General features: G+C 38.2%; 1 protein-coding gene and 32 non-coding genes across 33 annotated transcripts; all 33 read left to right on the forward strand.

Moving 5' to 3' along the window:
* The first annotated feature begins 39 nt into the window (after positions 1–39).
* TRNAQ-CUG (transfer RNA glutamine (anticodon CUG)) lies at positions 40–111 on the forward strand. Its single transcript has one exon. It is a non-coding gene; the product is annotated as a tRNA-Gln (tRNA).
* Positions 112–561: 450 nt separating this feature from the next.
* Positions 562–633, forward strand: TRNAQ-UUG (transfer RNA glutamine (anticodon UUG)). Its single transcript has one exon. It is a non-coding gene; the product is annotated as a tRNA-Gln (tRNA).
* A 320-nt stretch (positions 634–953) lies between these two features.
* On the forward strand, positions 954–1,025 carry TRNAQ-CUG (transfer RNA glutamine (anticodon CUG)). The gene has a single exon. It is a non-coding gene; the product is annotated as a tRNA-Gln (tRNA).
* Positions 1,026–1,475: 450 nt separating this feature from the next.
* On the forward strand, positions 1,476–1,547 carry TRNAQ-UUG (transfer RNA glutamine (anticodon UUG)). Its single transcript has one exon. It is a non-coding gene; the product is annotated as a tRNA-Gln (tRNA).
* A 320-nt stretch (positions 1,548–1,867) lies between these two features.
* On the forward strand, positions 1,868–1,939 carry TRNAQ-CUG (transfer RNA glutamine (anticodon CUG)). The gene has a single exon. It is a non-coding gene; the product is annotated as a tRNA-Gln (tRNA).
* A 450-nt stretch (positions 1,940–2,389) lies between these two features.
* TRNAQ-UUG (transfer RNA glutamine (anticodon UUG)) lies at positions 2,390–2,461 on the forward strand. The gene has a single exon. It is a non-coding gene; the product is annotated as a tRNA-Gln (tRNA).
* Positions 2,462–2,781: 320 nt separating this feature from the next.
* On the forward strand, positions 2,782–2,853 carry TRNAQ-CUG (transfer RNA glutamine (anticodon CUG)). Its single transcript has one exon. It is a non-coding gene; the product is annotated as a tRNA-Gln (tRNA).
* A 450-nt stretch (positions 2,854–3,303) lies between these two features.
* TRNAQ-UUG (transfer RNA glutamine (anticodon UUG)) lies at positions 3,304–3,375 on the forward strand. Its single transcript has one exon. It is a non-coding gene; the product is annotated as a tRNA-Gln (tRNA).
* Positions 3,376–3,695: 320 nt separating this feature from the next.
* TRNAQ-CUG (transfer RNA glutamine (anticodon CUG)) lies at positions 3,696–3,767 on the forward strand. Its single transcript has one exon. It is a non-coding gene; the product is annotated as a tRNA-Gln (tRNA).
* Positions 3,768–4,217: 450 nt separating this feature from the next.
* Positions 4,218–4,289, forward strand: TRNAQ-UUG (transfer RNA glutamine (anticodon UUG)). The gene has a single exon. It is a non-coding gene; the product is annotated as a tRNA-Gln (tRNA).
* A 320-nt stretch (positions 4,290–4,609) lies between these two features.
* On the forward strand, positions 4,610–4,681 carry TRNAQ-CUG (transfer RNA glutamine (anticodon CUG)). The gene has a single exon. It is a non-coding gene; the product is annotated as a tRNA-Gln (tRNA).
* A 190-nt stretch (positions 4,682–4,871) lies between these two features.
* Positions 4,872–4,943, forward strand: TRNAQ-CUG (transfer RNA glutamine (anticodon CUG)). The gene has a single exon. It is a non-coding gene; the product is annotated as a tRNA-Gln (tRNA).
* Positions 4,944–5,393: 450 nt separating this feature from the next.
* TRNAQ-UUG (transfer RNA glutamine (anticodon UUG)) lies at positions 5,394–5,465 on the forward strand. Its single transcript has one exon. It is a non-coding gene; the product is annotated as a tRNA-Gln (tRNA).
* A 320-nt stretch (positions 5,466–5,785) lies between these two features.
* TRNAQ-CUG (transfer RNA glutamine (anticodon CUG)) lies at positions 5,786–5,857 on the forward strand. The gene has a single exon. It is a non-coding gene; the product is annotated as a tRNA-Gln (tRNA).
* A 450-nt stretch (positions 5,858–6,307) lies between these two features.
* Positions 6,308–6,379, forward strand: TRNAQ-UUG (transfer RNA glutamine (anticodon UUG)). Its single transcript has one exon. It is a non-coding gene; the product is annotated as a tRNA-Gln (tRNA).
* A 320-nt stretch (positions 6,380–6,699) lies between these two features.
* TRNAQ-CUG (transfer RNA glutamine (anticodon CUG)) lies at positions 6,700–6,771 on the forward strand. The gene has a single exon. It is a non-coding gene; the product is annotated as a tRNA-Gln (tRNA).
* Positions 6,772–7,613: 842 nt separating this feature from the next.
* Positions 7,614–7,685, forward strand: TRNAQ-CUG (transfer RNA glutamine (anticodon CUG)). Its single transcript has one exon. It is a non-coding gene; the product is annotated as a tRNA-Gln (tRNA).
* A 450-nt stretch (positions 7,686–8,135) lies between these two features.
* TRNAQ-UUG (transfer RNA glutamine (anticodon UUG)) lies at positions 8,136–8,207 on the forward strand. Its single transcript has one exon. It is a non-coding gene; the product is annotated as a tRNA-Gln (tRNA).
* Positions 8,208–8,527: 320 nt separating this feature from the next.
* TRNAQ-CUG (transfer RNA glutamine (anticodon CUG)) lies at positions 8,528–8,599 on the forward strand. Its single transcript has one exon. It is a non-coding gene; the product is annotated as a tRNA-Gln (tRNA).
* A 450-nt stretch (positions 8,600–9,049) lies between these two features.
* On the forward strand, positions 9,050–9,121 carry TRNAQ-UUG (transfer RNA glutamine (anticodon UUG)). Its single transcript has one exon. It is a non-coding gene; the product is annotated as a tRNA-Gln (tRNA).
* A 320-nt stretch (positions 9,122–9,441) lies between these two features.
* On the forward strand, positions 9,442–9,513 carry TRNAQ-CUG (transfer RNA glutamine (anticodon CUG)). Its single transcript has one exon. It is a non-coding gene; the product is annotated as a tRNA-Gln (tRNA).
* A 450-nt stretch (positions 9,514–9,963) lies between these two features.
* Positions 9,964–10,035, forward strand: TRNAQ-UUG (transfer RNA glutamine (anticodon UUG)). Its single transcript has one exon. It is a non-coding gene; the product is annotated as a tRNA-Gln (tRNA).
* Positions 10,036–10,355: 320 nt separating this feature from the next.
* TRNAQ-CUG (transfer RNA glutamine (anticodon CUG)) lies at positions 10,356–10,427 on the forward strand. The gene has a single exon. It is a non-coding gene; the product is annotated as a tRNA-Gln (tRNA).
* A 450-nt stretch (positions 10,428–10,877) lies between these two features.
* On the forward strand, positions 10,878–10,949 carry TRNAQ-UUG (transfer RNA glutamine (anticodon UUG)). Its single transcript has one exon. It is a non-coding gene; the product is annotated as a tRNA-Gln (tRNA).
* A 451-nt stretch (positions 10,950–11,400) lies between these two features.
* On the forward strand, positions 11,401–11,472 carry TRNAQ-CUG (transfer RNA glutamine (anticodon CUG)). The gene has a single exon. It is a non-coding gene; the product is annotated as a tRNA-Gln (tRNA).
* Positions 11,473–11,790: 318 nt separating this feature from the next.
* On the forward strand, positions 11,791–11,862 carry TRNAQ-UUG (transfer RNA glutamine (anticodon UUG)). The gene has a single exon. It is a non-coding gene; the product is annotated as a tRNA-Gln (tRNA).
* A 59-nt stretch (positions 11,863–11,921) lies between these two features.
* On the forward strand, positions 11,922–11,993 carry TRNAQ-CUG (transfer RNA glutamine (anticodon CUG)). The gene has a single exon. It is a non-coding gene; the product is annotated as a tRNA-Gln (tRNA).
* Positions 11,994–12,052: 59 nt separating this feature from the next.
* Positions 12,053–12,124, forward strand: TRNAQ-UUG (transfer RNA glutamine (anticodon UUG)). The gene has a single exon. It is a non-coding gene; the product is annotated as a tRNA-Gln (tRNA).
* A 59-nt stretch (positions 12,125–12,183) lies between these two features.
* Positions 12,184–12,255, forward strand: TRNAQ-CUG (transfer RNA glutamine (anticodon CUG)). Its single transcript has one exon. It is a non-coding gene; the product is annotated as a tRNA-Gln (tRNA).
* Positions 12,256–12,835: 580 nt separating this feature from the next.
* Positions 12,836–12,907, forward strand: TRNAQ-CUG (transfer RNA glutamine (anticodon CUG)). Its single transcript has one exon. It is a non-coding gene; the product is annotated as a tRNA-Gln (tRNA).
* Positions 12,908–13,614: 707 nt separating this feature from the next.
* Positions 13,615–13,686, forward strand: TRNAQ-UUG (transfer RNA glutamine (anticodon UUG)). Its single transcript has one exon. It is a non-coding gene; the product is annotated as a tRNA-Gln (tRNA).
* Positions 13,687–13,745: 59 nt separating this feature from the next.
* Positions 13,746–13,817, forward strand: TRNAL-UAG (transfer RNA leucine (anticodon UAG)). The gene has a single exon. It is a non-coding gene; the product is annotated as a tRNA-Leu (tRNA).
* A 1,044-nt stretch (positions 13,818–14,861) lies between these two features.
* On the forward strand, positions 14,862–25,539 carry LOC149628452 (serine beta-lactamase-like protein LACTB, mitochondrial). Its single transcript, XM_089851690.1, has 3 exons — positions 14,862–14,982; positions 15,439–15,860; positions 24,558–25,539. Exons 1-3 carry the CDS (start codon positions 14,862–14,864, stop codon positions 25,359–25,361), a joined length of 1,347 nt encoding a protein of 448 aa, XP_089707816.1. The 3' UTR covers positions 25,362–25,539.
* Positions 25,540–26,136: the final 597 nt, after the last annotated feature.

Here is a 26,136-nt window from a genome sequence, read left to right on the forward strand (position 1 = left end):
ACAGTGAAATAAGTAAATACATGCGCCGGATGGTAATCAGGTTCCATGGTGTAATGGTTAGCACTCTGGACTCTGATTCCAGCGATCCGAGTTCAAATCTCGGTGGAACCTTTAAACCAGTTTTATTTTCTAAAGTGAAATAAGTAGATTCATGCGTCGGATATTAACCAGATTCCATAATGTAATGGTAAGCACTCTGGACTCTGAATCCAGCGATCCGAGTTCAAATCTCGGTGGAAACTTTAACCCAGTTTTATTTTCTAAAGTGAAATAAGTTGATACAAGCGTCGGATATTAACCAGATTCCATAATGTAATGGTAAGCGCTCTGGACTCTGAATCCAGCGATTCGAGTTCAAATCTCGGTGGAACCTTTAAACCAGTTTTATTTTCGAAAGTGAATAAGTAAAAACATCCGTCGAATACTAAGCAGATTCCATAATGAAATGGTAAGCACTCTGGACTCTGAATCCAGTGATCGTAGTTCAAATCTCGGGCGAACCTATAAACCAGTTTTATTTTCTAAGTGAAATAAGTAAAAACAAACGTCAGATACTAAGCAGGTTCCACTGTGTAATGGTTAGCACTCTGGACTTTGAATCCAGCGATCCGAGTTCAAATCTCGGTGGAACCTTTAACTCAGTTTTATTTTCGAAAGTGAAATAAGTAAAAAAAACGTCGGATACTAAGCAGGTTCCATGGTGTAATGGTTAGCACTCTGGACCCTGAACCCAGTGATCCGAGTTCATATCTCGGTGGAACCTTTAACCCAGTTTTATTTTCAAAAGTGAAATAAGTAGATACAAGCGTCGTATGTTAACCAGATTCCATAATGTAATGGTAAGCACTCTGGACTTTGAATCCAGCGATCCGAGTTCAAATCTGGGTGGAACCTTTAAACCAGTTTTACTTTTTACTGTGAAATAAGTGAATACATGCGTCTGATAGTAATCAGGTTCCGTGGTGTAATGGTTAGCACTCTGGACTCTGATTCCAGCGATCCGAGTTCAAATCTCGGTGGAACCTTTAAACCAGTTTTATTTTCTAAAGTGAAATAAGTAGATTCATGCGTCGGATATTAACCAGATTCCATAATGTAATGGTAAGCACTCTGGACTCTGAATCCAGCGATCCGAGTTCAAATCTCGGTGGAACCTTTAACCCAGTTTTATTTTCTAAAGTGAAATAAGTTGATACAAGCGTCGGATATTAACCAGATTCCATAATGTAATGGTAAGCGCTCTGGACTCTGAATCCAGCGATTCGAGTTCAAATCTCGGTGGAACCTTTAAACCAGTTATATTTTCGAAAGTGAATAAGTAAAAACATCCGTCGAATACTAAGCAGATTCCATAATGAAATGGTAAGCACTCTGGACTCTGAATCCAGTGATCGTAGTTCAAATCTCGGGCGAACCTATAAACCAGTTTTATTTTCTAAGTGAAATAAGTAAAAACAAACGTCAGATACTAAGCAGGTTCCACTGTGTAATGGTTAGCACTCTGGACTTTGAATCCAGCGATCCGAGTTCAAATCTCGGTGGAACCTTTAACTCAGTTTTATTTTCGAAAGTGAAATAAGTAAAAAAAACGTCGGATACTAAGCAGGTTCCATGGTGTAATGGTTAGCACTCTGGACCCTGAACCCAGTGATCCGAGTTCATATCTCGGTGGAACCTTTAACCCAGTTTTATTTTCAAAAGTGAAATAAGTAGATACAAGCGTCGTATGTTAACCAGATTCCATAATGTAATGGTAAGCACTCTGGACTTTGAATCCAGCGATCCGAGTTCAAATCTGGGTGGAACCTTTAAACCAGTTTTACTTTTTACTGTGAAATAAGTGAATACATGCGTCTGATAGTAATCAGGTTCCATGGTGTAATGGTTAGCACTCTGGACTCTGATTCCAGCGATCCGAGTTCAAATCTCGGTGGAACCTTTAAACCAGTTTTATTTTCTAAAGTGAAATAAGTAGATTCATGCGTCGGATATTAACCAGATTCCATAATGTAATGGTAAGCACTCTGGACTCTGAATCCAGCGATCCGAGTTCAAATCTCGGTGGAACCTTTAACCCAGTTTTATTTTCTAAAGTGAAATAAGTTGATACAAGCGTCGGATATTAACCAGATTCCATAATGTAATGGTAAGCGCTCTGGACTCTGAATCCAGCGATTCGAGTTCAAATCTCGGTGGAACCTTTAAACCAGTTTTATTTTCGAAAGTGAATAAGTAAAAACATCCGTCGAATACTAAGCAGATTCCATAATGAAATGGTAAGCACTCTGGACAATGAATCCAGTGATCGTAGTTCAAATCTCGGGCGAACCTATAAACCAGTTTTATTTTCTAAGTGAAATAAGTAAAAACAAACGTCAGATACTAAGCAGGTTCCACTGTGTAATGGTTAGCACTCTGGACTTTGAATCCAGCGATCCGAGTTCAAATCTCGGTGGAACCTTTAACTCAGTTTTATTTTCGAAAGTGAAATAAGTAAAAAAAACGTCGGATACTAAGCAGGTTCCATGGTGTAATGGTTAGCACTCTGGACCCTGAACCCAGTGATCCGAGTTCATATCTCGGTGGAACCTTTAACCCAGTTTTATTTTCAAAAGTGAAATAAGTAGATACAAGCGTCGTATGTTAACCAGATTCCATATTGTAATGGTAAGCACTCTGGACTTTGAATCCAGCGATCCGAGTTCAAATCTGGGTGGAACCTTTAAACCAGTTTTACTTTTTACTGTGAAATAAGTGAATACATGCGTCTGATAGTAATCAGGTTCCATGGTGTAATGGTTAGCACTATGGACTCTGATTCCAGCGATCCGAGTTCAAATCTCGGTGGAACCTTTAAACCAGTTTTATTTTCTAAAGTGAAATAAGTAGATTCATGCGTCGGATATTAACCAGATTCCATAATGTAATGGTAAGCACTCTGGACTCTGAATCCAGCGATCCGAGTTCAAATCTCGGTGGAACCTTTAACCCAGTTTTATTTTCTAAAGTGAAATAAGTTGATACAAGCGTCGCATATTAACCAGATTCCATAATGTAATGGTAAGCGCTCTGGACTCTGAATCCAGCGATTCGAGTTCAAATCTCGGTGGAACCTTTAAACCAGTTTTATTTTCGAAAGTGAATAAGTAAAAACATCCGTCGAATACTAAGCAGATTCCATAATGAAATGGTAAGCACTCTGGACTCTGAATCCAGTGATCTTAGTTCAAATCTCGGGCGAACCTATAAACCAGTTTTATTTTCTAAGTTAAATAAGTAAAAACAAACGTCAGATACTAAGCAGGTTCCACTGTGTAATGGTTAGCACTCTGGACTTTGAATCCAGCGATCCGAGTTCAAATCTCGGTGGAACCTTTAACTCAGTTTTATTTTCGAAAGTAAAATAAGTAAAAAAAACGTCGGATACTAAGCAGGTTCCATGGTGTAATGGTTAGCACTCTGGACCCTGAACCCAGTGATCCGAGTTCATATCTCGGTGGAACCTTTAACCCAGTTTTATTTTCAAAAGTGAAATAAGTAGATACAAGCGTCGTATGTTAACCAGATTCCATAATGTAATGGTAAGCACTCTGGACTTTGAATCCAGCGATCCGAGTTCAAATCTGGGTGGAACCTTTAAACCAGTTTTACTTTTTACTGTGAAATAAGTGAATACATGCGTCTGATAGTAATCAGGTTCCATGGTGTAATGGTTAGCACTCTGGACTCTGATTCCAGCGATCCGAGTTCAAATCTCGGTGGAACCTTTAAACCAGTTTTATTTTCTAAAGTGAAATAAGTAGATTCATGCGTCGGATATTAACCAGATTCCATAATGTAATGGTAAGCACTCTGGACTCTGAATCCAGCGATCCGAGTTCAAATCTCGGTGGAACCTTTAACCCAGTTTTATTTTCTAAAGTGAAATAAGTTGATACAAGCGTCGGATATTAACCAGATTCCATAATGTAATGGTAAGCGCTCTGGACTCTGAATCCAGCGATTCGAGTTCAAATCTCGGTGGAACCTTTAAACCAGTTTTATTTTCGAAAGTGAATAAGTAAAAACATCCGTCGAATACTAAGCAGATTCCATAATGAAATGGTAAGCACTCTGGACTCTGAATCCAGTGATCGTAGTTCAAATCTCGGGCGAACCTATAAACCAGTTTTATTTTCTAAGTGAAATAAGTAAAAACAAACGTCAGATACTAAGCAGGTTCCACTGTGTAATGGTTAGCACTCTGGACTTTGAATCCAGCGATCCGAGTTCAAATCTCGGTGGAACCTTTAACTCAGTTTTATTTTCGAAAGTGAAATAAGTAAAAAAAACGTCGGATACTAAGCAGGTTCCATGGTGTAATGGTTAGCACTCTGGACCCTGAACCCAGTGATCCGAGTTCATATCTCGGTGGAACCTTTAACCCAGTTTTATTTTCAAAAGTGAAATAAGTAGATACAAGCGTCGTATGTTAACCAGATTCCATAATGTAATGGTAAGCACTCTGGACTTTGAATCCAGCGATCCGAGTTCAAATCTGGGTGGAACCTTTAAACCAGTTTTACTTTTTACTGTGAAATAAGTGAATACATGCGTCTGATAGTAATCAGGTTCCATGGTGTAATGGTTAGCACTCTGGACTCTGATTCCATCGATCCGAGTTCAAGTCTCGGTGGAACCTTTAACCCAGTTTTATTTTCAAAAGTGAAATAAGTAGATACAAGCGTCGTATGTTAACCAGATTCCATAATGTAATGGTAAGCACTCTGGACTTTGAATCCAGCGATCCGAGTTCAAATCTGGGTGGAACCTTTAAACCAGTTTTACTTTTTACTGTGAAATAAGTGAATACATGCGTCTGATAGTAATCAGGTTCCATGGTGTAATGGTTAGCACTCTGGACTCTGATTCCAGCGATCCGAGTTCAAATCTCGGTGGAACCTTTAAACCAGTTTTATTTTCTAAAGTGAAATAAGTAGATTCATGCGTCGGATATTAACCAGATTCCATAATGTAATGGTAAGCACTCTGGACTCTGAATCCAGCGATCCGAGTTCAAATCTCGGTGGAACCTTTAACCCAGTTTTATTTTCTAAAGTGAAATAAGTTGATACAAGCGTCGGATATTAACCAGATTCCATAATGTAATGGTAAGCGCTCTGGACTCTGAATCCAGCGATTCGAGTTCAAATCTCGGTGGAACCTTTAAACCAGTTTTATTTTCGAAAGTGAATAAGTAAAAACATCCGTCGAATACTAAGCAGATTCCATAATGAAATGGTAAGCACTCTGGACTCTGAATCCAGTGATCGTAGTTCAAATCTCGGGCGAACCTATAAACCAGTTTTATTTTCTAAGTGAAATAAGTAAATACAAACGTCAGATACTAAGCAGGTTCCACTGTGTAATGGTTAGCACTCTGGACTTTGAATCCAGCGATCCGAGTTCAAATCTCGGTGGAACCTTTAACTCAGTTTTATTTTCGAAAGTGAAATAAGTAAAAAAAACGTCGGATACTAAGCAGGTTCCATGGTGTAATGGTTAGCACTCTGGACCCTGAACCCAGTGATCCGAGTTCATATCTCGGTGGAACCTTTAACCCAGTTTTATTTTCAAAAGTGAAATAAGTAGATACAAGCGTCGTATGTTAACCAGATTCCATAATGTAATGGTAAGCACTCTGGACTTTGAATCCAGCGATCCGAGTTCAAATCTGGGTGGAACCTTTAAACCAGTTTTACTTTTTACTGTGAAATAAGTGAATACATGCGTCTGATAGTAATCAGGTTCCGTGGTGTAATGGTTAGCACTCTGGACTCTGATTCCAGCGATCCGAGTTCAAATCTCGGTGGAACCTTTAAACCAGTTTTATTTTCTAAAGTGAAATAAGTAGATTCATGCGTCGGATATTAACCAGATTCCATAATGTAATGGTAAGCACTCTGGACTCTGAATCCAGCGATCCGAGTTCAAATCTCGGTGGAACCTTTAACCCAGTTTTATTTTCTAAAGTGAAATAAGTTGATACAAGCGTCGGATATTAACCAGATTCCATAATGTAATGGTAAGCGCTCTGGACTCTGAATCCAGCGATTCGAGTTCAAATCTCGGTGGAACCTTTAAACCAGTTATATTTTCGAAAGTGAATAAGTAAAAACATCCGTCGAATACTAAGCAGATTCCATAATGAAATGGTAAGCACTCTGGACTCTGAATCCAGTGATCGTAGTTCAAATCTCGGGCGAACCTATAAACCAGTTTTATTTTCTAAGTGAAATAAGTAAAAACAAACGTCAGATACTAAGCAGGTTCCACTGTGTAATGGTTAGCACTCTGGACTTTGAATCCAGCGATCCGAGTTCAAATCTCGGTGGAACCTTTAACTCAGTTTTATTTTCGAAAGTGAAATAAGTAAAAAAAACGTCGGATACTAAGCAGGTTCCATGGTGTAATGGTTAGCACTCTGGACCCTGAACCCAGTGATCCGAGTTCATATCTCGGTGGAACCTTTAACCCAGTTTTATTTTCAAAAGTGAAATAAGTAGATACAAGCGTCGTATGTTAACCAGATTCCATAATGTAATGGTAAGCACTCTGGACTTTGAATCCAGCGATCCGAGTTCAAATCTGGGTGGAACCTTTAAACCAGTTTTACTTTTTACTGTGAAATAAGTGAATACATGCGTCTGATAGTAATCAGGTTCCATGGTGTAATGGTTAGCACTCTGGACTCTGATTCCAGCGATCCGAGTTCAAATCTCGGTGGAACCTTTAAACCAGTTTTATTTTCTAAAGTGAAATAAGTAGATTCATGCGTCGGATATTAACCAGATTCCATAATGTAATGGTAAGCACTCTGGACTCTGAATCCAGCGATCCGAGTTCAAATCTCGGTGGAAACTTTAACCCAGTTTTATTTTCTAAAGTGAAATAAGTTGATACAAGCGTCGGATATTAACCAGATTCCATAATGTAATGGTAAGCGCTCTGGACTCTGAATCCAGCGATTCGAGTTCAAATCTCGGTGGAACCTTTAAACCAGTTTTATTTTCGAAAGTGAATAAGTAAAAACATCCGTCGAATACTAAGCAGATTCCATAATGAAATGGTAAGCACTCTGGACTCTGAATCCAGTGATCGTAGTTCAAATCTCGGGCGAACCTATAAACCAGTTTTATTTTCTAAGTGAAATAAGTAAAAACAAACGTCAGATACTAAGCAGGTTCCACTGTGTAAAGGTTAGCACTCTGGACTTTGAATCCAGCGATCCGAGTTCAAATCTCGGTGGAACCTTTAACTCAGTTTTATTTTCGAAAGTGAAATAAGTAAAAAAAACGTCGGATACTAAGCAGGTTCCATGGTGTAATGGTTAGCACTCTGGACCCTGAACCCAGTGATCCGAGTTCATATCTCGGTGGAACCTTTAACCCAGTTTTATTTTCAAAAGTGAAATAAGTAGATACAAGCGTCGTATGTTAACCAGATTCCATAATGTAATGGTAAGCACTCTGGACTTTGAATCCAGCGATCCGAGTTCAAATCTGGGTGGAACCTTTAAACCAGTTTTACTTTTTACTGTGAAATAAGTGAATACATGCGTCTGATAGTAATCAGGTTCCGTGGTGTAATGGTTAGCACTCTGGACTCTGATTCCAGCGATCCGAGTTCAAATCTCGGTGGAACCTTTAAACCAGTTTTATTTTCTAAAGTGAAATAAGTAGATTCATGCGTCGGATATTAACCAGATTCCATAATGTAATGGTAAGCACTCTGGACTCTGAATCCAGCGATCCGAGTTCAAATCTCGGTGGAACCTTTAACCCAGTTTTATTTTCTAAAGTGAAATAAGTTGATACAAGCGTAGGATATTAACCAGATTCCATAATGTAATGGTAAGCGCTCTGGACTCTGAATCCAGCGATTCGAGTTCAAATCTCGGTGGAACCTTTAAACCAGTTATATTTTCGAAAGTGAATAAGTAAAAACATCCGTCGAATACTAAGCAGATTCCATAATGAAATGGTAAGCACTCTGGACTCTGAATCCAGTGATCGTAGTTCAAATCTCGGGCGAACCTATAAACCAGTTTTATTTTCTAAGTGAAATAAGTAAAAACAAACGTCAGATACTAAGCAGGTTCCACTGTGTAATGGTTAGCACTCTGGACTTTGAATCCAGCGATCCGAGTTCAAATCTCGGTGGAACCTTTAACTCAGTTTTATTTTCGAAAGTGAAATAAGTAAAAAAAACGTCGGATACTAAGCAGGTTCCATGGTGTAATGGTTAGCACTCTGGACCCTGAACCCAGTGATCCGAGTTCATATCTCGGTGGAACCTTTAACCCAGTTTTATTTTCAAAAGTGAAATAAGTAGATACAAGCGTCGTATGTTAACCAGATTCCATAATGTAATGGTAAGCACTCTGGACTTTGAATCCAGCGATCCGAGTTCAAATCTGGGTGGAACCTTTAAACCAGTTTTACTTTTTACTGTGAAATAAGTGAATACATGCGTCTGATAGTAATCAGGTTCCATGGTGTAATGGTTAGCACTCTGGACTCTGATTCCAGCGATCCGAGTTCAAATCTCGGTGGAACCTTTAAACCAGTTTTATTTTCTAAAGTGAAATAAGTAGATTCATGCGTCGGATATTAACCAGATTCCATAATGTAATGGTAAGCACTCTGGACTCTGAATCCAGCGATCCGAGTTCAAATCTCGGTGGAACCTTTAACCCAGTTTTATTTTCTAAAGTGAAATAAGTTGATACAAGCGTCGGATATTAACCAGATTCCATAATGTAATGGTAAGCGCTCTGGACTCTGAATCCAGCGATTCGAGTTCAAATCTCGGTGGAACCTTTAAACCAGTTTTATTTTCGAAAGTGAATAAGTAAAAACATCCGTCGAATACTAAGCAGATTCCATAATGAAATGGTAAGCACTCTGGACTCTGAATCCAGTGATCGTAGTTCAAATCTCGGGCGAACCTATAAACCAGTTTTATTTTCTAAGTGAAATAAGTAAAAACAAACGTCAGATACTAAGCAGGTTCCACTGTGTAATGGTTAGCACTCTGGACTTTGAATCCAGCGATCCGAGTTCAAATCTCGGTGGAACCTTTAACTCAGTTTTATTTTCGAAAGTGAAATAAGTAAAAAAAACGTCGGATACTAAGCAGGTTCCATGGTGTAATGGTTAGCACTCTGGACCCTGAACCCAGTGATCCGAGTTCATATCTCGGTGGAACCTTTAACCCAGTTTTATTTTCAAAAGTGAAATAAGTAGATACAAGCGTCGTATGTTAACCAGATTCCATAATGTAATGGTAAGCACTCTGGACTTTGAATCCAGCGATCCGAGTTCAAATCTGGGTGGAACCTTTAAACCAGTTTTACTTTTTACTGTGAAATAAGTGAATACATGCGTCTGATAGTAATCAGGTTCCATGGTGTAATGGTTAGCACTCTGGACTCTGATTCCATCGATCCGAGTTCAAGTCTCGGTGGAACCTTTAAACCAGTTTTATTTTCTAAAGTGAAATAAGTAGATTCATGCGTCGGATATTAACCAGATTCCATAATGTAATGGTAAGCACTCTGGACTCTGAATCCAGCGATCCGAGTTCAAATTTCGGTGGAACCTTTAACCCAGTTTTATTTTCTAAAGTGAAATAAGTTGATACAAGCGTCGAATATTAACCAGATTCCATAATGTAATGGTAAGCGCTCTGGACTCTGAATCCAGCGATTCGAGTTCAAATCTCGGTGGAACCTTTAAACCAGTTTTATTTTCGAAAGTGAATAAGTAAAAACATCCGTCGAATACTAAGCAGATTCCATAATGAAATGGTAAGCACTCTGGACTCTGAATCCAGCGATCGTAGTTCAAATCTCGGGCGAACCTATAAACCAGTTTTATTTTCTAAGTGAAATAAGTAAAAACAAACGTCAGATTCTAAGCAGGTTCCACTGTGTAATGGTTAGCACTCTGGACTTTGAATCCAGCGATCCGAGTTCAAATCTCGGTGGAACCTTTAACTCAGTTTTATTTTCGAAAGTGAAATAAGTAAAAAAAACGTCGGATACTAAGCAGGTTCCGTGGTGTAATGGTTAGCACTCTGGACCCTGAACCCAGTGATCCGAGTTCATATCTCGGTGGAACCTTTAACCCAGTTTTATTTTCAAAAGTGAAATAAGTAGATACAAGCGTCGTATGTTAACCAGATTCCATAATGTAATGGTAAGCACTCTGGACTTTGAATCCAGCGATCCGAGTTCAAATCTGGGTGGAACCTTTAAACCAGTTTTACTTTTTACTGTGAAATAAGTGAATACATGCGTCTGATAGTAATCAGGTTCCATGGTGTAATGGTTAGCACTCTGGACTCTGATTCCAGCGATCCGAGTTCAAATCTCGGTGGAACCTTTAAACCAGTTTTATTTTCTAAAGTGAAATAAGTAGATTCATGCGTCGGATATTAACCAGATTCCATAATGTAATGGTAAGCACTCTGGACTCTGAATCCAGCGATCCGAGTTCAAATCTCGGTGGAACCTTTAACCCAGTTTTATTTTCTAAAGTGAAATAAATTGATACAAGCGTCGGATATTAACCAGATTCCATAATGTAATGGTAAGCGCTCTGGACTCTGAATCCAGCGATTCGAGTTCAAATCTCGGTGGAACCTTTAAACCAGTTTTATTTTCGAAAGTGAATAAGTAAAAACATCCGTCGAATACTAAGCAGATTCCATAATGAAATGGTAAGCACTCTGGACTCTGAATCCAGCGATCGTAGTTCAAATCTCGGGCGAACCTATAAACCAGTTTTATTTTCTAAGTGAAATAAGTAAAAACAAACGTCAGATACTAAGCAGGTTCCACTGTGTAATGGTTAGCACTCTGGACTTTGAATCCAGCGATCCGAGTTCAAATCTCGGTGGAACCTTTAACTCAGTTTTATTTTCGAAAGTGAAATAAGTAAAAAAAACGTCGGATACTAAGCAGGTTCCATGGTGTAATGGTTAGCACTCTGGACCCTGAACCCAGTGATCCGAGTTCATATCTCGGTGGAACCTTTAACCCAGTTTTATTTTCAAAAGTGAAATAAGTAGATACAAGCGTCGGATTTTAACCAGATTCCATAATGTAATGGTAAGCACTCTGGACTTTGAATCCAGCGATCCGAGTTCAAATCTCGGTGGAACCTTTAAACCAGTTTTATTTTCTACAGTGAAATGAGTAAATTCATTCGCCGGGTATTAAGCAGGTTCCATGGTGTTATGGTTAGCACTCTGGACTTTGAATCCAGCGATCCGAGTTCAAATCACGGTGGAACCTTTAAACCAGTTTTATTTTCTACAGTGAAATGAGTAAATTCATTCGCCGGGTATTAAGCAGGTTCCATGGTGTAATGGTAAGCACTCTGGACTCTGAATCCAGCGATCCGAGCTCAAATCTCGGTGGAACCTTTAAAGCAGTTTTATTTTCGAAAGTGAATAAGTAAAAACATCCGTCGAATACTATGCAGATTCCATAATGTAATGGTAAGCACTCTGAATCTGAATCCAGCGATCCGAGTTCAAATCTCGGTGGAACCTTTAACCCAGTTTTATTTTCTAAATCGAAATAAGTAAAAACATGCGCCGGATACTAAGCAGGTTCCATGGTGTAATGGTTAGCACTGTGGACTCTGAATCCAGCGATCCTAGTTCAAATCTCGGGCGAACCTTTCAACCAGTTTTATTTTCTAAGTGAAATAAGTAAAAACAAACGTCAGATACTAAGCAGGTTCCATGGTGTAATGGTTAGCACTCTGGACTTTGAATCCAGCGATCCGAGTTCATATCTCAGTGGAACCTTTAACCCAGTTTTATTTTCGAAAGTGAAATAAGTAAAAACAAACGTCGGATACTAAGCAGGTTCCATGGTGTAATGGTTAGCACTCTGGACTCTGAACCCAGTGATCCGAGTTCATATCTCGGTGGAACCTTTAACACAGCTTTATTTTCTAAAGTGAAATAAGTAGATACAAGCGTCGGATATTAACCAGATTCCATAATGTAATGGTAAGCACTCTGGACTTTGAATCCAGCGATCCGAGTTCAAATCTCGGTGGAATCTTTAAACCAGTTTCATTTTCTACAGTGAAATAAGTAAATACATGCGTCGGTTATTAAGCAGGTTCCATGGTGTAATGGTTAGCACTCTGGACTCTGAATCCAGCGATCCGAGTTCAAATCTCGGTGGAACCTTTAAACCAGTTTTATTTTCGAAAGTGAATAAGTAAAAACATCCGTCGAATACTAAGCAGATTCCATAATGTAATGGTAAGCACTCTGGACTCTGAATCCAGCGATCCGAGTTCAAATCTCGGTGGAACCTTTAACCCAGTTTTATTTTCTAAATCGAAATAAGTAAAAACATGCGCCGGATACTAAGCAGGTTCCATGGTGTAATGGTTAGCACTGTGGACTCTGAATCCAGCGATCCTAGTTCAAATCTCGGGCGAACCTTTAAACCAGTTTTATTTTCTAAGTGAAATAAGTAAAAACAAACGTCAGATACTAAGCAGGTTCCATGGTGTAATGGTTAGCACTGTGGACTCTGAATCCAGCGATCCTAGTTCAAATCTCGGGCGAACCTTTAAACCAGTTTTATTTTCTAAGTGAAATAAGTAAAAACAAACGTCAGATACTAAGCAGGTTCCATGTTGTAATGGTTAGCACTCTGGACTTTGAATCCAGCGATCCGAGTTCATATCTCAGTGGAACCTTTAACCCAGTTTTATTTTCGAAAGTGGAATAAGTAAAAACAAACGTCGGATACTAAGCAGGTTCCATGGTGTAATGGTTAGCACTCTGGACTCTGAACCCAGTGATCCGAGTTCATATCTCGGTGGAACCTTTAACACAGCTTTATTTTCTAAAGTGAAATAAGTAGATACAAGCGTCGGATATTAACCAGATTCCATGGTGTAATGGTAAGCACTCTGGACTCTGAATCCAGCGATCCGAGTTGAAATCTCGGTGGAACCTTTAAACCAGTTTTATTTTCTAAAGTGAAATAAGTAGATTCATGCTTCGGTTGTTAAGCAGGTTCCATGGTGTGATGGTTAGCACTCTGGACTTTGAATCCAGCGATCCGAGCTCAAATCTCGGTGGAGTCTTTAAACCAGTTTTATTTTCGAAAGTGAAATAAGTAAATACATGCTTCTGATATTAAGCAGGTTTCATGGTGTAATGGTTAGCACTCTGGACTTTGAATTTAGCGACCCGAGTTCATATCTTGGTGGAACCTTTAAACCAGTTTTATTTTCTACTGTGAAATACGTAATTACCTAAGTCGGTTATTAAGCAGGTTCCATGGTGTCATGGTTAGCACTCTGGACTTGCGATCCGAGTTCAAATCTCGGTGGAACCTTTAACCCACTTTTTATTTTCTAAAGTTAAATAAGTAGATACAAGCGTCGGATATTAACCAGATTCCATAATGTAATGGTAAGCACTCTGGACTCTGAATCCAGCGATCCGAGATCAAATCTCGGTGGAACCTTTAAACCAGTTTTATTTTCTACAGTGAAATGAGTAAATTCATTCGCCGGGTATTAAGCAGGTTCCATGGTGTGATGGTTAGCACTCTGGACTTTGAATCCAGCGATCCGAGTTCAAATCTCGGTGGAACCTTTAAAGCAGTTTTGCTTTTTACAGTGAAATAAGTAAATACTTGTGCAGGATATTAAGTAGGTTCCATGGTGTAATGGTTAGCACTCTGGACTTAGAATCCAGCGATCCGAGTTCAAATCTCGGTGGAACCTTTAAACAAGCTTTATTTTCTACTGTGAAATAGGTAAATACACGCGTCGAATATTAAGGAGGCGTGGGTTCGCCCTTGGTTCAGACCGTTCTCTGCCTCGTTCTGCGAATGTTTTGCTCGGCCGCTTCGCCCCCGCCCGGCCCCCAGGTGTTGCTTTGGCCCATCCCTAGCTCATGGCAACCCTCTAGGGGTCGCAGATATATTGTCTGGGCCGTTTGGCACTGTTGGGCTCGGTGGTCTTTCTGCTGCCTTAGTCCATCAATGTCACCAACCACCTATTGGCTGGGCTAGCCGCTGACGGTGTCCCGCTTCTTTCACCCACTCGAGTGGCGTTTGTCGGGCCCGCTGTCCGATTCCGTGTGCTTTGACGGCGGTTTCGCAGGTTCAATTGAGAATATGATGAGCGACAATTGGGGGGCGGGGCGTTGATAAGGCCCCTCAGCTAGGTGCAGCGCCTAATCAAGTCCTCTGAAATATTAGCTATATGTATTCCTGATACTGAATATAGACAACGCTGAGAGTGATATGTTTGACAAGTCATAAAGAACAATTGAAAAAATTGAATTCGCTCTATATTACTACAGATTGCGAAACACCAAAATGACATTGATACAGATTGTCGGCAACATAATAATACATCAAACTATTCTTTTTTTCTATCTAAATCTGATATTCAGTGATAAGTGGAATAATACGTAACAATTAAATTCAAGGTTCAAGTGCTAGCAGAGTTTCGCGCTAATAAGTTGCCTCACACAGACCCAAAGTATCTTGGTTTTTCAAAGACGCGCGAGGTGTAGAAATATCTCGGAAAATTCAAAAGCTCTTTCATAACTACTTTGGAAAATCGTTAAGGCGACCGTCGTGAACCGCATTTAGAACGTGTATTAATCGCATTGAACATTACACTTGAAACGGATTTTTGCTATAAAAATATTAAGGTGAGCTTTATTATTAATATCCCGTGTTGTTCTCTATCTTTTTATTCGTTTATAATTTCTCTCTTGATCTAGGTTCCCAAAACTCGCTTCGGAATACTTGAAAAATGTTGCTGAAATGTTTCAGTATTTTAGTGGGCGTTTTCGTATATCTCGAATACGTTCAAGCCGATGATTTTAAGGCGACCGCAGCACAAACAAATACATCGCTGGGGAACAACACTTACCGTAAGTATACAAATTGATATTAAATCGCGAAAATTAAGTTAAAAGAAATTATTTTTGGACTTCAATGTATCTTGGCTATACAATATACACTTCAATTTTGAAAAAGATAAGCCAGTGCTTCCCAAACACAGAGTTGATCACATTACTGTGTTTTAATTTCGAGTTAAAAATTTCAAAAAATGTTGCCGAAAAAACATTGCCAAGAATTAGTTTCTAGTCATTATTGGAATAAAAATAATCTCATGGTCTCTGACGTAGTTTAACACCGGTTGTAAAAACATATCGCCACCAAACATTTAGGTCGTATACGGCAAAGTCAAATGTAAAAGATGTTCAAAAATAATGTTCACAAAAATCTACAAGGAAAAACTTTGCATTTAAAGATGTTTCATGTATGTGTTACTTCGAAAAATTTTGGAAGTACTTGAAAGTGAAAAAAATCGTTTGTTTATTTAGAATTCACACAAAGAAATGCCATCGAAGAATGTCGAAAATTAATTGAACTATACAAAAACGTGAATGGAGTTCCAGGCATTACAGTGGCCGTTAGCATTGACGGGGAAACGATATGGAAGGAAGGTTTCGGGTATTCTGACTTGGAAAATCTAGTACCGTGTACCGCGGACACCGTCATGAGAATTGGTAGTGTAAGCAAACCAATTACCGTCACGGCCGCCGCCAAATTATGGGAAGATGGTCATCTGGACATGGACAAATCAATTCTGGAATATTTACCAGATTATCCCCAACCGAAATTCAACGATACAAACGTTACAATTACCCCGAGACAACTGGCGACATGTACAAGTGGAGTTAGAGATTTCTATAAAGTGAAAAGCGACGGTACCGAGGAATTTCAATTCCAAGAGGCCTATAATGTAAAACATTACAAAACAATTAAAGGTGGGAGAAAATTTTTGTTATCGTTTATAAACATTAAGATTTTACTTGAATTATGCTGAATTTATTTTATTATATGAAATCTTCTCATTAGCAGACGTGTTAAACTTGACAATGAAAAAGAGTTACGCGATATTCTATGCATAATTCTAAGGGAGCGGTAGCTCCCTTAGATAAGGCCTGATGACGGCTTTAATGTATAAGGAAGGTTTTTGGATTGGTTTTAGCTTTTTTCGTATTAAGTTTATTGTTTCGAAATTTTTCTACTGAACTAAAATCCGGGCCCTTAATATGTGGTAAAAATTTCAAGATGATCCACCTAAAAGTTTATTTTATAAAGCATAAAGTTGCTAAGGGTAGTTTTCATTTCCATAAAATTAATCACAGATTTTGGCGAAAAACTAGAGAATCTCCATAGAAATAACATGGGAAATTTTCCAAACTTACCCATTTTGTAACTACCCTTACAAAAATAACTATACGTTTGATAGATTTGAAAACGGTCTTAAATGAAAGCCCCATTTTTATAGTGGGCGCCAATTTTTGTTTCATTAAGAAAAACAAAGTTTAAGTATTGTTTTTAATAGTTTTAAGTACCTGCTCCGAATTACGTGGTTTACCTTTAAACTGTGGAACTTAAGACTTTTTTGCTTGGGATAAGTAATAAAGAAAGTCATTCTAGGACTTACGTCGTTTTACTGCGGATAATCAAATTGGTAGGGCAATTAGCTAGCTTAATTGTCATTATAACTATTGCGCGTCCAACTAATTTAGTTGCGAAGTACAGATTAAACTTAATTAAACAAAATAAGCAATTAAAGATAATTACCAATTATAGGTAATTAAATTTTTACACGAGTCTAAACTATAACATATGTTTGTGTACAAGTCTACGGAATCTGTTTAAGCGCAGACCTAAAGAATATTTTTGTGCAAAGGAGTATAAAATCTCTATGTGCAGAGGCCTATGCAATCATTTCGTGCAGAGGCCTATGTAATATTGTTTTACACAGGCCTCTGGAATAATGTTTTACACAGGCCTATGGAATATTGTTTTACACAGGCCTATGGAATATTGTTTTACACAGGTCTACGGAATGTTTTTGTGCAAATCTGCATGGAATCCTTTTGAGTATAGGAGTATGGAATCTTCTGTGCACAGGTCTATGGAATTTTTTGTTCATGGGTCTATGGTATATTTATGTGCACAAGTTTGAAGAATCTTTATGTGCACACAAGTCCGAAGAATCTTTATGTGCACACAAGTCTGAAGAATCATTATGTGCACACAAGTCTAAAGAATCTTTATGTGCACACAAGTCTGAAGAATCTTTATGTGCACACAAGTCTGAAGAATCTTTATGTGCACACAAGTCTGAAGAATCATTATGTGCACACAAGTCTGAATAATCTTTATGTGCACACAAGTCTGAAGAATCATTATGTGCACACACAAGTCTGAAGAATCATTATGTGCACACACAAGTCTGAAGAATCTTTGTGTCCAAGTGAAAAATCTTTATTTGCACAGGTCTACGACTTCTGTTTGTGCACAGGTCTACGACCTCTGTTTGTTCACAGGTCTACGACCTCTGTTTGTGCACAGGTCTACGACTTCTGTTTGTTCACAGGTCTACGACCTCTGTTTGTGCACAGGTCTATGGAACCTGATTTGCTCATTTCTATGACATCTCTTTTTGCGCAAGTCAATTACATTTGTTTATGCTCAAGTCTAAAACATCTGTTTGTACACAAGCCTAAAACTTCTGTTTGTACACAAGCCTGAAACATCTGTTTGTGCACAAGTCTAAAACATCTGTTTGTACACAAGACTAAAACATCTGTTTGTGCACAAGTCTATTCCATCTGTTTGTGCACAAGTCTAAAGCATCTGTTTGTGCACAAGTCTAAATCATCTGTTTGTGAACAAGTCTATAACACCTGTTTGTGATCAATTCTATAACACCTGTGTGTGAACAAGTCTATAACATCTCTTTGTGCACAAGTCTATAACATCTTTTTATTCACAAGTCTATGACATCTGTTTGTGCACACGCGAGTGACTTCTGTCTGAGCAAGGGTCTACGGAATATTTTTGAGCACGGGTCTACGTATTATTTTTGTGCAAATGGGTATGGAATCTTTTTGAGCATAAGGGTTTGAAATCTGTTTGAGCATAGGGGCAATGAAAATGTTTGTGCATAACTCTATGGAATCTGATGTGCACATGTCTATGACATCTCTTTTTGCGCGAGTCTGTGACATTTCTTTGTGCACAAGCCTGTGATTCTATTTGTGCACAAGCCTGTGATTCTATTTGTGCACAAGTGTACGAAATATTTTTATGCATTGGTGTACGGAATATTTTTATGCACAACTATACGGAATATTTTTATGCACAGATGTACGAACTGTTTTTGTTCACAGGTGTACGGAATATTTTTGTGCATAGGTGTATGGAATATTATGGTGAAAATGGATTTGGAATATTTTTGTGCACAGGTGTACGGAATATTTTTGTGAAAATGGATACCGAATATTTTTGTGCACAGGTGTACATGATATTTTTGTGCACAGGTGAACGTGATATTTTTGTACAAATGGGTAAGGAACATTTTTGAGCATAGGGATATGGAATGTTTTTGTGCAGAGGTCCATGGATTATTTTTGTGTACAGGTATATGGAATGTTTTTGTGCAGAAGTCCGTGGAATATTTTTGTGTACAGGTATATGACTCATGTTTGTGCACAAATCTATAGAATGTTTTGTACACCGGTCTAGGACATATGATTGTGCACAAGTCTATGGCATCAGTTTGTGCAAAAGTCTAAGGTATGTGTTTTTGCACAAATATTTCACATCTATTTTTGCACAAGTCTATGGTATCTGTGTGTACAGGTCTACAAAATATGTTTGTGCACAAGTGTGAAAAATCTTTACGTGCACAAGTCTACATAATCTCTTGAGCAAATGTCGATGACCTCTTTTTTTGAGGAAGTCTATGAAATCAGTTTTTTTACAAGCATATGACATCTGTTTGTGCACAAGTCTATAACATCGGATTGTGCAAAACCGTGTGACTTCTGTTTGTGTACAAGTCTGTGGAATCTATTTGTGCACGAGTCTACGTAATATATTTGTGCGCAAATCTATGGAATCTGTTTATGCGCTAGTCTACGGCATCTGTTTGTGCACGGGTCTACGGAAAAGGTTTGTGCAAATGGGTGTGGAATATTTTTGAGCATATAGGGGTATGGAATGTTTCTGAACAGGTCCAAGGCATGTTTTTGTGCACAGGTCCATGGAATATTTTTGTACACAGGTCTATGTCACTTGTTTACACATAAGCTAATAGAATATTTTGTGCATAGGTCAATGGAATCTTTTTGTGCACAGCACAATTTTATGAAATATTTTGTGCGCAGGTCTAGGGAATATTTCTGTGCAAATGGTTATGGAATAGTTTTGTGCTATGGGTATGAAATCTTTATGTACACAGGTCTATGGAATCTTTAGCGCGCAGGTCTAAGGAATCTTTATGTGCACAAGCATATATAATGTTTTGTGCACAGTTCCATGAAATATTTTGTGCACATCTCTATGAAATCTTTTGTGCACAGGTCTATGGAAACTTGATGTGCACAAGTCTATAGAATGTTTTTTTGTGCACATGTCTATGACTTCTGTTTGTGCACAAAACTATGGAATCTGGTTTGAACATGTCTATGACATCTGTTGTGCACAAGCCTGTGACTTCCACTTGTGTACAAGTCTACGCAATTTGTTTGTGCACATGGCTACGGAATCTGTGCACAGATCTCCGGAATCTGTTTGTACACAGGCCAACGGCATCTGTTTGTGCACAGGTTTACGGAATCTGTTTCTTTACAGGTCTACGGCATCTGTTTGTGCACAGGCCTACGGCATTTTTTTTTGAGCACAGGTCTAGGGAATCTTTTGTGCACAGTTTTATGGAATCTCTTTGGGCACAGTTTTATGGAATCTCTTTGGGCACAGGTCTATGGAATATTTTTGAGCACAGGTCTATGGAATCGTTTTGTGCAAATGGGTATGGAATCGTTTCGTGCAAATGGGTATGAAATTGTTTTGTGCAAATGGGTATGGAATCTTTATGGAAACAAGTCTAAGACTTCTGTTTGTGCACTAGTCCGTGGAATCTGATGTGCACATATCCTTGACATCTCTTATTGCGCAAGTCTATGATGTATTTTTTGTGCAAGTCTATGACATCTGTTTGTGCACAACCCTGTGACTTCCGTTTGTGTCCAAGTATCCGGAATCTGTTTGTGCACATGTCTACGGTATCTGTTTGTGCACAGGTCTACGGAATATTTTTGTGCACAGGTCTACGGAATATTTTTGTGCACAAGCCTACTGAATCGGTTTGTGCAGAGGTCTAAGGAATCTGTCTTTGCAAAGGCCACTGCATTTGTTTGTGCACAGGTCTAAAGAACATTTTTCTGCAAATGGATACGGGATATTTTTGTGCAAATGGATACGGGATATTTTTGTGCAAATGGATATGCAGTATTTTTGTGCACTGGTGTACGAGATATTCTTGAGCATATTTTCGAGCATAGGGGTATGGAATGTTTTTGTGCAGAGGTCCATGGAATCTTTTTCTGTACAGGTATATAACATCTCTTTTTGCACAAGTTTATGACATCTGTTTGTGCGCAAGTCTATGACATCAGTTTGTGCTCAATTCTAAGGGATCTGTTTGTGCACAATTCTAAGGGATTTGTTTGTGCACAATTCTAAGGGATCTGTTTGTGCACAAGTCTACGGGATCTGTTTGTACACAATTATATGACATGTGTTTTCACAAGCCTAAGTTATCTACGAAATATGTTTGTGCACTCAGGGTGACCACAAATAACCTTGTAATAGTTATAGGAAAATAGGAAATTTACAATTGATTTACAGGAAATTATAGGAGACTAGCTGTTACCCGCGGCATCGCTTGAGTGTAGTAAGGACTTCCATCAAGTATGGGTACATTTTACTGAATTTTACAAAATATAGGTTGCAAATGCTTTGAAAGTAATAAGACAAGATTTACAAAGGAGCTTTGGTTTAATTATAACCATAAGTTCGTAAGATATGTTACATAAATTTGTCACTGGAAACTGAGAGCTTGTCTCGAAGTGATGTAAATGAAACGTCTTAGATTCTCGTAAAGCGACGCCTGATGAGGCCCTGTCAAAGGCTTAGTACAGACTAAATAGGAAGATGGAGTAGAAAATCGCGTGTAGTCAATTCTCGCGTCGTTCTCGAACTAGCTCTCATTAAGTCTCTAGCATTTCGAAACATAGGAAGTGTCATACTTATGGAACGTAATCTTAGAAACATATGCTATAACTTTAAAACATCACTGACTTCCCTGACAAATATTTTTAGAGGCTTCCATAGCTTTGGTGATATTTAACAAAACCAAAAGTGAGAGCGCACAAAATATCTACAATTTCAAAAAATAGGAAAATATAGGAAAATTATCGAAATTATAGGAACTAATAGGAAGACATCCGAAAATAGGAAAAATTATAAAATTTAGGAAATGTGGTCACCCAGCTCAGGTCTCTGGAATATGTTTGTGCACAGGTGTATAGATTGTTTTTGTACACAGGTCTACGTAATGATTTTTTAGCCTAAGTCTTCGGAATCTATTTGTATTATTGCATCCACTGTGCTTTGCACGTGAAAACGACGGGAAGGCAATTTGAGTTGGACTGGGCGTTGAAGCAATCAAGATTAAAACTTCTATAATAGATGGTTAGGGCCTTGTTAGTTCAAACGTGGTAACTAATATACGCGCAACACCACAAGACTTTAATGGAGCGCCTGCTTTTCAGTATACGTTTTAAAATACTAGTTTCCAAACAGTTTTTACCTCTCCGAGTGACGTATGTCACGGAGAGGTTCTGTAACGATCGTGTGTGTCTGTTTGTTTGTTTTTACCTCTCCGAGTGACGTATGTCACGGAGAGGTTCTGTAACGATCGTGTGTGTCTGTTTGTTTGTGTGTGTGTTTGTTTGTGTGTGTGTTTGTGTGTCTGTTGTTACACCCACGTGACCGCGTTCGCAATTTCCAAATCGGAGCAAACGTGTTCGCCATTTCCGAACTGCATTCACAGTCACGGAAATAGCTCCTCTACTTGAGTTCTCACACCACCATCTTCTGGTCTTTGTCCATTCAACACGGACACCAAACTGTACATACTGCCTTCTAATCACCATTATCTTCTGGTCCTCGTCCATTCCACTTGGACACCAGTCTGTACATACTAGCTTCTAATCACCACCATCTTTTGGTCTTCGTCCATCCCACATGGACACCGGTCTGTACATACTGGCTTCTAATCACCACCATCTTCTGGTCTTTGTCCATCCCACTTGGACACCAGTCTGTACACCTGGCTTCTACACCACCATCTTCTGGTCTTGGTTTTTGTCCATCCCACATGGACACCAGTCTGTACACCTGGCTTCTACTCCATCGTCATCGTTGGGTTTAAGACATTCGCGGCGATCAGCTAGGGTTACGAGAAACGTCTAGCCTCCCTAGGGTGGGTTGTCCACCAAAGGTTTTCGCAATTGCGGTTGTTCTTGCTTTTAGCTGTAGTTCGACACCCTTATATACCACCTATTTGAGTAAGGCAAAGCAACCGGCGTATGCTTCATTTCAAACGCCAATATTAGTCAAGTCTCTCAAGAATGTTTAATTGTTCTTTTTTAAAACGATGTAACGTTCAATAAGGCGAATAACTAACGAAGAAAATATTAAATAATAATTATATTTATTTTAATATTTAAGATAATCTTGTTTCTCAATTCAAAATTAGTACGAAAAGGGTTGAAAAGCTGTCTATTTGATTGTCTGTGTGTGTCCGTCCGTTGTTACACTAGTGCGCCACGTTAGAAGTTCGTTTTGTTTTGATGTGTAAAGAAATCCTTCAGAACCATAATATTCCCTTTATCCTTAATATAAAGTGAATATGTGGAAATATTTTTCGTAATTATGATGCATTTAGTACTTTTGTAGCTTTAAAGCTCTGTTTCATTTTGATATTCCAAAGATTTATTTTAATATTATTATTTGAAATGGCTGTTTATATATTACTTAAGCTATACTACATCTGTATATAGAATAATTCTTGGTTTAGTGATTTCATGAAGGAAGCTAAGCCCTAAACTCCGGCGGGTATATCTAGTATTACCCTCAATAGGCTTAGTGAACTAAAGAGTAAATAATTGAGGCCTGAAGTGAAGCAAACTTTGGGTTTTGATTTTCGTGTCTGAAATGAAGAGACAACAACGGTTCAGAGTGAGCCGAAAGTTAAATACACTCTTAAATAATCAGGTTAAGGTTTTATAATAGAAGAGAAGATCATGGTGGCAATTAGATTAGTAGGGCTAAGCTACAGAGCTTTTAATCTCTTTATGGTGCGCATTGACTAGCAGTGCGTCTAGCTACAATTTAGCTTTGGTATTATTTAACGTTAACACTCATGTTGGCAAACTAAGAATATTGTTGAGGTGAGACGAGACGATAGTGTTTACACTGCTAACCAGTTGTGAATGTAGTTATCAGAATATACGGTAAACAGCTGAAGCGTAGGCTTCATTTCCTGTTCTTTTCCCCATTGACTGATTTCCATGTGTCCAAGATTTACTCTTATTGGATGTAAAATGTCGTCTGCTTTACTGTATATTCGCTATGCTTGGAATACTGCTTCAATATTTCATAAATTTTACTTCAAAAAAGAGAAATAATTCCACATATAGGTAAATAACTTTGTAGTAGTAGACCTCTTGACTCGGAGAGGTAATATTTTGGTTTTTCCAACTTGTAATTCATATTAAGACTGAAGTGACAGATATTAATCAAAACTGTCTTTGTACACAAAGACGCGAAAAAGTAAGAGATAAGTGTAGAAAATTAATTGTTTGAAGTAACAGATATTCAAATTTTCATTTTTGAAGACGTGATTATAAAACATCAATTATTTGAAAAAATTTCTTATCTTAGTTTTTTTCACAAAAATTTTAGAGAAACTACCTTGATACTATGTTTATTTTCGAGAAACATTTGCTTCGAGTAAGTTCAAATACTCGGATATCTGAAAAATAGAGCTAGAAGTATTTATTTTTATATTTCAAAATTGAAAATATTGCGAACCGAAAATTACATTCGCCCTTTGACTGTGATGTAGTTTAATTAGAGTCAAAAGGATCTGTAGCTTTGAGAGATATACAACACGTCAATTTTTGAAACCTCTAAAACGTTAAAATAAACGAACACGTTTTGTTAAGTTTTCATGCTTGTTTTATTTTGTCTGCTATCAACAATTTTCTGCCCATTTTATTCTCCTTATAGGCCCGAATACTCAAACTAACTCTAAATTTTAAAAATAAAATAAAATGCATACGTTTTCTATTTTTAAAATGATGCACATGTTTAAGGATAAAATATTTTACTTAAGGAATTTTGGTGAAAAAACTAAGATAAGAAATTTTTTCAAATAATTGATGTTTTATAATCACGTCTTCAAAAATGAAAATTTGAATATCTGTTACTTCAAACAATTAATTTTCTACACTTATCTCTTACTTTTTCGCGTCTTTGTGTACAAAGACAGTTTTGATTAATTAAGGGTGTGGCCTTCCCCAATTTTTCATACTTAATCAACAGTCCTACATTTTGCAATTTGTGTAAAGTCACTATTTTGACGTATTTCAATAGTTTTCAATCTTTACTTTCAGAGTGCCTCGACATTTTCAATAAGGAACAATTGAGATACAAACCAGGAGAAAAGTACTATTATTCTTCATACGGTTTCAGCGTTCTAAGCGCCGTCATTGAAGCCGTATCCAACCAAACGTTCGTTGAGCACATTACGAAACACTTCGAGAAACTAGGCCTAGATAACACTTATATTGACGAAAATGAGCGAATAATTTACAATCGTGCAAAGTTCTACACTAAAAAGGACATCGGACCCATTATACATAGCCCTTACATTGACAGCTCCGGTTTTTATGCGGCAGGGGGTTACCTGTCAACTTCAGAAGATTTGGTTAAGTTTGGGAACAATGTGCTTTATTCGTCACAGGCTAGCGACGAGAGAAAAGCCTTCCTAAAGGCTGACACAGTTTCAAAGTTATGGAAACCAACGGAACAAAGTCTCTCCAACGGAAGTGGTTATGGAATGGGTTTTTTTATCTCGTCACGAAAACAGGAGTCCACTTTAGGTAGATTGCAAAAGTTTACAGTTAATCACAGTGGTCGAATATCAGGGTCGACTTCGGTTCTGATTATACAACCGAAGGACGGTGAACAGCGGGTGGATTCCGACGTTCCAAGAGGAATTGTGGTTGCAATTTTGGCTAATTCAGAATTTCCTATGTCCCATTATGACCTGGGACAACAAATTGTTAAAGTTTTTGAAAAAATATAAAATGACGTTGATCATGAAAGTTTTCCTTAAGTCACGAACATACTGGATCAATTGTTATGTCACTTTTTTAATCTAATTTTGTAAAGACGTTGATCATAATTAATAAAACAGTCTTTGACGGCCATTTTTACCTCTCCGAGTGACGTTTGTCACGGAGAGGTTCTAATTTCGACGTGTGTGTCTGTCTGTTGTTACACCCACGTGACCGCTTTCGCAGTTTGCAAATCGGAGCAACTGTGTTCTCAATTTCCGGACCGCATTTACAGTTCCCGCAAATTTCGAAAATTGTATTCCACTAAATACTGGCTATTACTCCATTGCCTGTCTAACACTACCAGCCTCTGGTCTTTGTTCATACCACATGGACACCAGTCTGTACATACTGGTTTCTAATCACCATCAGCTGCTGCTCTTTGCCCATCTCACATGGACAAGAGTCTGTATATTCTGGCTTCTAAACACCACCAACTTCTGGTCTTGTTATGGCGAAATGTTAAGCAGGGTGCTTAAGCGGGAGAACGGAGAGGTAGGACTTTTAAACCCGACTGAAAAAGTCTAAAAGCCTTTAATTAATTTTGGGCAATTAATTAAATCAAATGTGGTTCGGACTAGGTAAGAATGTACGCAGAGAAGAGATGAAATAACAAATTAACTTTAATTATTAAGGTAAAAAAATACTTGTTCGATTTACGATTTACATTGTTCGTAACGAAAGATTCCCACAGGCGGGACAGAGAGGTTATTTGGACCTCTCGAGTCAAGGTATAGTAGAGAC

The sequence above is a fragment of the Phalangium opilio genome, unplaced genomic scaffold, assembly GCF_054372755.1.
Source record: "Phalangium opilio isolate 3A_F unplaced genomic scaffold, DU_Popi_V2 ptg000105l_1, whole genome shotgun sequence".
Taxonomy (NCBI): Eukaryota; Metazoa; Arthropoda; class Arachnida; order Opiliones; family Phalangiidae; genus Phalangium; species Phalangium opilio.